At 49.5% G+C, this 11098-nt stretch overlaps 2 protein-coding genes across 2 annotated transcripts; both read left to right on the top strand.

Annotated features, from left to right (window-relative positions):
- The first annotated feature begins 1232 nt into the window (after window positions 1-1232).
- Window positions 1233-6366, top strand: LOC149997165 (tubulin alpha-3 chain). Its single transcript, XM_090257926.1, has 4 exons — window positions 1233-1353; window positions 2263-2411; window positions 2680-3360; window positions 6060-6366. The coding sequence occupies exons 1-4, from the start codon at window positions 1233-1235 to the stop codon at window positions 6354-6356; spliced, it is 1248 nt and encodes a 415-aa protein (XP_090114052.1). The 3' UTR covers window positions 6357-6366.
- A 1443-nt stretch (window positions 6367-7809) lies between these two features.
- Window positions 7810-10067, top strand: THAP7 (THAP domain containing 7). Its single transcript, XM_090292480.1, has 4 exons — window positions 7810-7957; window positions 8384-8539; window positions 9042-9182; window positions 9374-10067. Exons 1-4 carry the CDS (start codon window positions 7878-7880, stop codon window positions 9936-9938), a joined length of 942 nt encoding a protein of 313 aa, XP_090148606.1. The 5' UTR covers window positions 7810-7877; the 3' UTR covers window positions 9939-10067.
- The last annotated feature ends 1031 nt before the right edge of the window (window positions 10068-11098 follow it).

The following is an 11098-nucleotide window of genomic DNA, read 5'->3' as shown; positions in this document are numbered from 1 at the left end:
CTATACAATTATGTTCCCAGCAGGAAAGAGGTGGTACATTCAAAGTAGGTACTTTAAGGAGTATCTTTTAAAAAGATAGTGCAGAATCCTAGCTTTTGTGATTCTCGGAGCCATTAGCTCCTAGGCTTGAAGCAGTAAGGGGAGAGAGTGGTTACTAGAGGTTGAGAGGGTAGCTTTATGAAGAAGGCTGACTGCTGAACGTTGGTGGCCTTGATAAGCTGACTCAAGCAACCCATGGCAGTCTGGCAGAGAGGGAGACCAGGGAGCGAACACTCTGGCCGCACCTTCTTCTGACCTCCTGGTCTTTAGCTGCTGCCTGGCATCGGCTAAAGCAACCTGAAGCCAATGGGCAAGAAAATTTTGATGCAGTCCATGTGGGTCAGCCTCCTGCAGCACAGAGCTGAGTGGAGAGCAGAGAGTAGATCTAGAGGGACAGATAGAACACACACACATGGAATGACCACCAACGCTGGGGCCATGGTGATCTGAGTCCTAGTCCACTTTTACTTCCCCAAATCTATTACATTTTTACCTCATCCTTTGGTCAGGACACAATAAAAAATTGCTATCCTTCAGAGAATTTACTCTCCCTGTTTAATGTGAATTTAATATTGACATTATATCACTTCAAAGTTATAAAATACGCTAATTTTTATATAATAGAAAACAGTTTCTAGGACTAACTGTGGCACTTAGCTAGGGTGGTGTAAAGCACCTCAGTATTCAACAGGGATAAGTGGGTCACATAAGCCTCATTGAAAATGAGGTTTTCAGTGAGGTTTATGAGGTTTTTCAATGGTGTGACTCAGTGAATTAAGTGCTGACCTTTGAACCAAAGATTGCTGATTGGATTCCCAGTCAGGGGCATATGCCTGGATAGTAGGTCCCCAGATGGAGGCCAGTTAGGGGTGTGCTAGAGGCAATCTATTGATGTTTCTCCCTCTTTCCCCCTTCCTTCCCCTACTCTCTAAAAAAATAAGTAAATAAAATCATTATTAAAATAAGTGAATAAGTTTGAGAAAGCCTTAGACACTCTAAAGTACATGTATATATTAAATTGTATTTCACATGCCACAGTGACAATTGTCTTGAAAATGAATGGGTCTCACATTTTATGTTCTGTTTCCCAGCGCGAGTGCATTTCTATCCATGTGGGGCAGGCTGGTGTCCAGATCGGCAATGCCTGCTGGGAACTGTACTGCCTTGAACATGGAATTCAGCCTGATGGGCAGATGCCAAGTGACAAAACCATTGGTGGTGGGGATGACTCATTCAACACTTTCTTCAGTGAGACTGGGGCTGGCAAGCATGTGCCCAGAGCAGTGTTTGTGGACCTGGAGCCCACCGTGGTTGGTAGGTACTCGGGCAAGTAGGGTGGTTTTCCACAGAGGCCGGGAGAGCCTCGCTAAATCCCCAAGGTGCTCCTTGGAATTCGTCTGCAGAAAGGATGGATGGACACACGGGTATGTCCGCGAACACATTAGGTGAGAAACTGAAAGGTTAATACTTGAAACGGGGGCTTAGACTCCCGAATGAGGAAAACCTAACTTGCAGGAAAAAAAGCTACTTGTGACAGATTCATCTGTGACTACCCCAGCCCCAGGCAGCTGTAGACCCTGCCTTCAGGGTGCCTGGTCACACGTATCTCCTTAATGCTGTGCAGTCCTTCAGGCTGGTGCACAAGAGTTTTGACCTGCATCTCAGACATGGAAAGTGGAGAACATTTGTTGGGTTCCTCCAGATTAGATGCCTGAGGTGGTTTCCAAGGAGAGCTGCAAAGAGAGCACCTATCAGGGGCCATCCAGGAGATGCCAGAATGTCACCCTATAGTCTGAGACCTAGGCCCCTGAGTTGAGTTTACTTCGCTGGAGCCATAGAATGCAGGTGTGCTCTGTGTGTTACATTGAGACTCCTTGTGATACACTGATGCTGTTGAAATATAAGGAATTGCATGTGCTTGGTAGAATTCAGCCGTCCCTAAATCAATCCATGCTGGTGAGTTAACAGTCGTCCTTAAAGAGTCATGGCAGCCCCGGCTGGTGTGTCTCAGTGGATTGAGTGCCGGTCTGTGAACCAAGGGGTCGCCAGTTTGATTCCCAGTTGGAGCACATGCCTGGGTTGCGGGCCAGGTCCCTAGTTGGGGGCACTTAAGAGGCAACTGCACGTTGATGTTTTTCTCCTTTCTCACTTTCCCTCTCTGAAAGTAAATAAGTAAAATCTTAAAAAAAAAAAAAAATCATGGCGCCTGTGTCCTCACTATAGATGAAGTGCGCACAGGGACCTACAGGCAGCTCTTCCACCCAGAGCAGCTGATCACCGGGAAGGAAGATGCAGCCAACAATTACGCCAGAGGCCATTACACCATTGGCAAGGAGATTGTGGACCTGGTCCTGGACCGGATCCGTAAACTGGTAAGAGGAACATTGGGAGGCTTCCAGGGTCATTTGGGCAAAACCCAGGCCAGAATCATGAACCCGTGGTCTTCCTTTCTGGTGTGGCTGCAGTGCATCCATCCATCTTGAGTGTCTGCTCTGCCTCGCACCCAAGTGTGATGCATGTTCCCTGGGGATGATTGGAATCCATTTAATCTTGTGGAGGAAAAGAGAAGTGACCTGGGCTTGTGGGAGGTGGGCTGTGTGTCTTCGACAGGCGTGGCTCACGGTCTCTGCTTTCCCTCAGGCGGATCTGTGCACAGGACTGCAGGGCTTCCTCATCTTCCACAGCTTCGGGGGTGGCACCGGCTCTGGGTTTGCATCTCTGCTTATGGAACGGCTCTCGGTTGACTACGGCAAGAAGTCCAAGCTCGAATTCGCCATTTACCCAGCCCCCCAGGTGTCCACGGCCGTGGTGGAGCCCTACAACTCCATCCTGACCACCCACACGACCTTGGAACATTCTGACTGTGCCTTCATGGTGGACAACGAAGCCATCTATGACATATGTCGTCGCAACCTGGACATCGAGCGGCCCACGTACACCAACCTCAATCGTCTGATTGGGCAGATCGTGTCCTCCATCACGGCCTCCCTGCGCTTCGACGGGGCCCTGAACGTGGACTTGACGGAATTCCAGACCAACCTGGTCCCGTACCCCCGCATCCACTTCCCCCTTGCCACCTACGCCCCGGTCATCTCAGCTGAGAAGGCCTACCATGAGCAGCTGTCTGTGGCTGAGATCACCAATGCCTGCTTTGAGCCTGCCAACCAGATGGTCAAGTGTGACCCTCGCCATGGCAAATACATGGCCTGCTGCATGTTGTACCGCGGGGACGTGGTCCCAAAAGATGTCAACGCGGCCATCGCCACCATCAAAACCAAGCGTACCATCCAGTTTGTGGATTGGTGCCCAACAGGATTTAAGGTAGGACTGGGTGATAACAAGTGGTTTTACCTTTCAGCATGCAACAGACCCTGTGAGCTAATGCTGTCCTAGTGGGGAATCCCCTGTTCCGTGGCAGCTGCACTCTGGTCACCAGTTAGTGTGCCAAAGTGATCATTTATTTGGTGTGTCTTTTGAACTTCCTTCCTGAGTTATGACACTGTTTATCTGTGGTAAGATTTTTTTTTTTTTTTTTAACAGAACTGGAGATATTTTGAAAGATTTCTGTTTCCACGTGGCTGGTAGAATTAGTGTGGAAAATGTTGGTTGGCCTTAGAAATGAAATATTTTTTCTTATAGTAGAAATTTTCTGGGCATTTTGCTAATTTATGTTGACATTTTAAATTAACCCATTATTATAAATTGATTTCATCATGTACTTGGAAGCCAAATAACAGAATGTCAGGCTCTGTACCTATTGTGATACCAAGCTAAGTGCTTCTTCATGCTTGGGCTTATCTGCTTTGTGCTGTCTTAAGTCCTTGTTCATGATTGATTTTCTGCTTTAGATAAAGCTGTGTACACCCTCTTGTAAGCCCTCATGAGTCCCAAGGTGTTTGGGGAGTTGCTTGTTCTAGGATCATGCCAGATTGAAAAGGACAAGTAGCAGAAATATATGTGTCATCTTGTTCCCATTTAGAGTAGTTGTACATTGCCCCTATCTGACCACACACAAGGTATTGAAGCTCTCTAGCCCTCTTGTCAGCCCTACTCACTTTAAGACACTGATACAGATTGTCTTTGAGGAAGTAAAATTGATGATTTAAAGTGACTTACAAAAAGGACAAAATTTATAGCAGGTTTCACTATCTGGGTATAATCTTTAAATCTTACATAGGTTTGCATACCTTAGAGGTTTTAGGTAGGAGTTGAAACCTTCCAAGTTCTTGAGTGGAGGCAAGCTTCTTTCAGTCACTGACCTTTGGAAAGTAAGGACATCCGAGGCAGCCTCAGCTGGGAGGCACTTGAAAGGTGCTGTGCCCTATGTCCAGGTAACCCTCCTAGCTGAGATTTTGGCTTCAGTGAGCCAGTAGGGAGGCGGGTTTGTTGGGAGGTGCAGGAATTTCAGGCTTCTACTGTCCCCACAGAAGACAGTCCAGCCTCAGATGGACCATGTTGAATTCCGTAAGTTCTTTTTCATCAATCTAATTGTGATTTCACCATATGTTCTTTAACAACCAGTTGCCCAGGGTCATGGTGTTTTCAAGAAATCCTCCATGTTTAAATGTTTAGTTTTTTATTATAAAAATGCACATGTGGCAAAATATTAAAACAATGAAGGAGGCTGAAAAACTGAAGTCTTCTCCTTCCCCAGAGCTTTGTTTGTCCTTAAAGAAATGTTCTGTACGTATTCAAGGTACATTATGCACCTTGCTATATGGGTGATGTTGACAAAGGTTTGAAACACAGGCAAAGAATACACATTGTTTTCACGTAAGTGACAGACTCAACTCAATACACACAGGTGGCTAAAGAGAACAGGAAGCTGGTAGCACCCCTACTTGGAGGACCCAGCTCTCCTGGCCGTAGAGTCATGGGACCCCTTAATCAGGGTCAGAACCATCTGTGCCCTTCTCCTGCCCTTCCCAAGTCTTCTGGGGACTGGCATGCCTGGCTGCTGCTAACTGCTGTCTGCTCACCAGAACAGAGAGGTGGCCACCTCAGCATACTCCCAGGCATTTGTCCTCCTCCAGCATGATGTTCCCTGAGCTGTGCAAGCCTCTAGGCTATTTGTTACTCTAGGTATTTCTAAGCATGCATACATAGAATCAAACTTGCTTTTCTTTTTGCCAAGTATACAATATACCTTGGACATATTTATTGGGTTGGCCAAAAAGATGATTCTAGTAGCACTTAGTTGTCTTTAACTTCATTTGAAATAATTTTATTAGATTGTATTGTGACAGCTGTGATATCAATGTGCATTTAGAAAAAACATCAAAATTAGTGAATTTTTGTGTAGCCATTTAATATTGAAGTTGGGAAAAATATAAGCAACATTTCAGCATATTATGCTTTATTATTTCAAGAAAGGTAAAAACACAACTGGAACGCAAAAAAAAAAAAAAAGATTTGTGTATTGTGTGAAGAAGGTGCTGTGACTGATCAGACGTGTCAAAAATGGTTTGCAAAGTTTTGTGCTGGAGATTTCTTGTTGGGCAATGCTCCACAGTTGGGTAGACCAGTTGAAGTTGATAGCAAATAAATCAAGACATTGTCCTATGTACAATGTTTCTTGTATTTTCTTCAATAAATGTCATTTTTTTTATATTACATGGCTGGATACCTTCTGGACAGACCTACTGTGCTAGAACAGATTTCTCATTGTTTTTCATGATCATATAGTGTTTCACTGGGTGGATGTGTGGTAATTCAACTAGTTCCCCACGATGGGCATTTATTTCCAGTTTTGCTATTACAAACACTGCTTTAAATACATAGAAATCTTTGTACATGTAGTTTTGTGCTCTTCTATGGGTAAATCCAAACAGTGAAAATACATGGTCAAAGGACATTAAATGTTGACAGATACTGACAAAAACTAATGTACCATTATACATTATACTAATGTATAAGTGATGTATCATTTATATTGGGCCCACAGCTCCAGTTTTGAAAAACAAAGTACCATTTCTGAGACCACAATATAAACTTCACTCTATTTTCCCCTTCTCTGGCAGGTGGGCATCAACTACCAGCCCCCCACTGTTGTTCCTGGGGGAGACCTAGCCAAGGTGCAAAGGGCTGTGTGCATGCTGAGCAACACCACCGCCATCGCCGAGGCCTGGGCCCGCCTGGACCATAAGTTCGACCTCATGTACGCGAAGCGAGCCTTTGTGCACTGGTATGTGGGAGAGGGCATGGAGGAAGGGGAGTTCTCTGAAGCCCGGGAGGACCTGGCAGCTCTGGAGAAAGATTATGAAGAGGTGGGCGTGGATTCCGTGGAAGCAGAGGCTGAAGAAGGGGAAGAATATTGAATGGAAGAGTTGCGCTGGCGCCCATCCCTTTGTATTACTCCCCACTGTAACATTACAAGATATGTTTACCTATTAAAATTTCTGTACTGAGGCATCATTTGTCTCTTGCTCTTCACTTTGACAAAATTCCACATCCAGATAACTGCCTTTTTCTAAGTGGGTTTCTAGGGGGAAAATGTTTCCTTTCAAACTACAAAAATTAAGCATGTATGTATGTTTTAGTTACTGCATTTCTCCCAGAAGAAAGGCTTCAAAAGGCAAGACTGAGGAAATAAGGAAAAAATGCTTCAATTATAAGTTTTTTCAATTTTATTTTTAAACGATTTTATTTATTTTTAGAGAGAGGGTAAGGGAGAGAGGGAGAGAAACATCAGTGTGTGGCTGCCTCTCATGTGCCCCCAACTGGGGACCTGGCCCACAACCCAAGCATGTGCCCTGAGAATTAAACTGGTGACCCTTTGGTTTGCAGGCGCGCTCAATCCACTGAGCCTCACCAGCCAGGGATCAATCATTTTAAATTTAAACATTCTTAAATCCTTTGTCTCATACTTGTTCTTTGAAAAATGGAAGAGAAACCCCTTTTTTGCTTTCTAAGATTTTCATTTTTAGAGCGGGGAAGGGAGAAAGAAAGAGGAGAGAAATATCAATGTGTGGTTGCCTCTTGTGCAGCCCCAACTAGACCGAGGTCCGCAATCTAGGCATGTGCCCCGACTGGGAATTGAACCAGTGACCCTTTGGTTTGCAGGCGGACACTCAATCCACTGAATCACACTAGCCAGGGACAACTCGGTTTTTCTAAGCTGTGAAGTGTGTTTTCACCCTCAGTCTTGTGTGCGGGGGCCCAGGAGGCAGCCCCACCCAGCACTAGCCCGGTTTCCGATCTTTTCGGACCTCCGTTTCCAATAGGGCCTTAGCTTTTCCCTTTCAGGTTCCTGCTGGAAGTAGCTAGCACAGAACCTGCCTATCACATTTTCCCAAAACGTAATCACTGACCAGTGTCCACCCAATTAGAGACACCTCTCCAGTCCCAGACCAGTTTTCTTGCCCTTGTAGTTTCTTTTCTTGCAACCAGAGCCTCCCAGGAGGATCTGCATGGGTCCAGCCCCAGGGCACTACCGGTCGACTGCCAATAGTTAGGCTCGAAAGCGCAAAGGGGAGGGGCATATTTTGCGATGGCCCAGGGATCCAGGAAGAGCACAAAGCACGTGCCCGCGGAGGCCCCGCCCCTTCAACTTCCGGGGGCCGATCACGCCCCCTAGGGAAGCGTCCTGTGCTTCCTAGTCTCTATGGTACCAACTTCCGCTGCTCTCCACACCTCGCGAGACTCTGGCGACTTAGCAATGGCGAGGTCGTGAGTGCTGCTGATACAAGTCAGGAGAACGTATGGGACAGGGCTCGGGCGAGATTGGGCAGTGGGAGACTCAGCAGGACAGGGCCACTTGAACCGGAGCAGCAGCTTGGGGCTCGGGCCCCTGTGGGCCAGGACAGCCGCCCGCGATCAAGCTTCCGCCTCTTCCCCAGATGCCGCGTCACTGCTCCGCCGCCGGTTGCTGCACACGGGATACGCGCGAGACGCGCAATCGCGGCATCTCCTTCCACAGGTCAGCGCGCCTGCGTGCTGGCTCACGAAGATTGACGTTTGCCTGTGCCCGTTTTGCTGGCGTGAAGCCACGATTGCGTGTGCGCCGCTCAGTGTTTGGGACGAGGCTTGAACTTGTGGGTGGGAGGGGATGAAGCGGCCGGTCTAAGTGGGACTGAGTCCAGACGGGAAAGGAAGGATGCACATCCATCACCCTTGGATCCTCTGCTCTGCGACTCTTTCCTGCTAGATGACGCTGAGCAAGTTGCGCCTCTTTTTAGGCCTCAATTTCTTCGTCTGTGCCTTGGTGGGTGGAGCTTACCTGGTAGGGGAGAAGGGAGGTCTCCTGGCAGCATGTGCAGGGCCAGCTCTTCCCTTCTGGGGAGCGTAGGCAGCATGGCCCCGGGGCTCCAGGCAGCCTGGGGTTCACAGGTTTGTGGCTTTACAGACTTCCCAAAAAGGACAACCCAAGGCGAGGCTTGTGGTTAGCCAACTGCCAGAGGCTGGACCCCAGCGGCCAGGGCCTATGGGACCCAGCATCCGAGTACATCTACTTCTGCTCCAGACACTTCGAGGAGAACTGCTTTGAGTTGGTGGGAATCAGGTGAGCCTCCTTGCCAGCCAGCGTTGGGGCATCTGCAGGGCCTGATGAGGAGGTCCCTGGAGCATCTCACACAAGGACAGGCAGACCTGGGTTCAGGGATGGCTGTCTCTTCCCAGCTCTGTACCTCAATTCCCTGACAGATGAAGACAGTAGGACCCACTCCTTCAGGATGACTATGCCAGTGGCCCAAGAGAAAAACATTAGCTTTTCCAAAGGGTGTTCCTTAGAAACCCAGTCTTCCCACCAAGTCCACAAATGAAATAATTTTTTTTGGCTGGGCAACCCAGTTCTGGTAGAACCTTTCCATGCAGCTTAACTCTGAGGAGTCTTGCAGGGAAGAGATTGGTATAACTGCCTAACTTGGCATTACCCAAACTAATCATGTGCTAGCACTGGGGAGCCTGCTCCGGGGTGCTGGAGGGCATTCCGACTGAGCCCCTGCAGGTCAGCTGGGGGTGGCAGTGCTTGTTCTTTTTCTCATCCAGGCTGCTTTTCCCCACAGTGGGTATCACAGGCTGAAGGAAGGTGCAGTTCCCACAATATTTGAGTCTTTCTCCAAGTTGCGCCGGACAACCAAGACCAAGGGGCACATTTACCCACCTGGTCCCCCCAACGTCAGCCGGCTCCGGCGATGCAGGAAGCGGTATGTGCTATGGGTGGAGGGGTGCCCCACTCAACCTAATTTTGAGGGATTGGGCTATAGAGTGTCTCCCAGCAGGCGTGGTGGACGGGTCCTGAGCCTGTGGAGTGAGCTGATGCTCCTGTTAAGGGGAGTTGATGAGGTGGGATCTGGCAAGCCTTTAGCCTGACCTATTGGTATCTCTCACCCCACAGCTGCTCTGAGGGCCGAGGGCCCACAACCCCCTTTTCTCTACCTCCACCTGCTGAGGTCACCTGCTTTCCTGTGGAAGAGGTCTCCGCACCTGCTGCTTTGCCTGCCTCCCCCACTGGGAGGCTGGAGCCTGGCCTCAGCAGCCCCTTCGCAGACCTCTTGGGGCCCCTGGGTGCCCAAGCAGATGAAGCAGGCTGCAGCACCCAGCCCTCACCTGAAAGGGAACCAGAACGTCAGCCATCCCCTCTTGAGCAGCGGCCTGTCTCACCCTCAGCCTACATGCTGCGCCTTCCACCACCTGCGGGAGCCTACATTCAGAATGAACACAGCTACCAGGTGGGCAGTGCCCTGCTCTGGAAGCGGCGGGCTGAGGCTGCACTAGACGCCCTGGACAAAGCTCAGCGCCAGCTGCAGGCCTGCAAGCGGCGGGAGCAGCGGCTGCGGCTACGGCTAACCAAGCTGCAACAGGAGCGGGCGCGGGAGAAGCGGGCACAGGCAGATGCCCGCCAGACTCTGAAGGAGCATGTGCAGGACTTTGCCATGCAGCTGAGCAGCAGCATGACCTGACTGAGGGGCTGCCTGTCAGGGCTCCAAGCCTCTTCCTCCCTCAGAATCCACCTGGAAAGGAACCTGATCTGAGCTGCATCCATCAGATCTAACAGATGCCATAATAAAGTGGATTCTAGGAGGCTCTTATATTTGGTTCAGCTGGGGGCCAGGGCCCCTCCCTCAGTACTAGGTTTGTTCCCCCAGGCAATGGCTGCAGCCCCCCCGAGGGCTTCGACAATGGAGTCCAAGCATTGGGCTGTGGAGAGCAGAGTCCTGCTCTTGCCCACTCCTCCCGTGCAGCTCTGTGCTCCACAGGGTTCTCTGAGGGACGGTGGTTTGAGAAGAGGCCAGGGGCAGCACTAGGCACCCGAAATAGCCTTGACTTGAGCAAGGTGGCTTCTTTGGAGACTTTCCTGAAACCCTGGCCAGCCTCCAACTCACTCCATTTGCCTTCAGCTTGACTGGAGTCTCAGGCTCCCTGCATCTGTAATCATGGCAAACAGCCTGGTGCATGGGGCAACTAACCCTCCCTGCTGGGCCTTGGCCACAACAGCTCCAAGAGCACAGCTGAGTTCTTTCTAGTCCTGTGAACTGCTACACGATGTTCTGAAATTTGCTTTATAGAGCCTTCAGTGTGTGGCTTCATTTATTTATAGCATGTCTCGAAAAGATAGCTAGTTACAAGGGTCCCAGTTGGTCCATTGTATAGCAGGGTTTGCAGATCGGTCCCAGGCTTATTTTCTTGCCCCGGGCCACTTTCTGGCTTGCTGATGGCCTTATGGATGAGCTCCCCTTGCCTAAGGGTGCCCACCTGCTACTGGCACTCCTCACCCACCTGCATCCAGACTCTTCCAACAAGGGCTGCAGGGTGGCAGCTGCCACATTTTCCTGGGACACAGTCTAAGAGGAAGGAAGTGAGCTCGAAGGCAGGGTGCCAAGTGACTTCCTGGCAGCTGGAGAAAGGTCCCTGGGATTCTTGTTCTCAGGAGGCAGAATGGTGCCTTCCACATTGTGGTGAAATCACACAGGGCCTTCTCTCAGGGGACAGGGAAGGATGCATTTCCATCCCATTTAGGAGCTACAGTGCAGCATGCATTGGGGGTGGCATCATTCCCGGCTTACTCAGAAAGAAAGAAGCCAGCCTGGATTCCTCCACAACCCTTTCCCCCATGTACCCA

The sequence above is a fragment of the Furipterus horrens genome, unplaced genomic scaffold (genome assembly GCF_987537825.1).
Source record: "Furipterus horrens unplaced genomic scaffold, mFurHor1.1.pri manual_scaffold_11, whole genome shotgun sequence".
In the NCBI taxonomy this organism is placed as follows: Eukaryota; Metazoa; Chordata; class Mammalia; order Chiroptera; family Furipteridae; genus Furipterus; species Furipterus horrens.
Note: the sequence above shows the minus strand (reverse complement) of the source record. Positions and strands in the feature narration are given on the sequence as shown.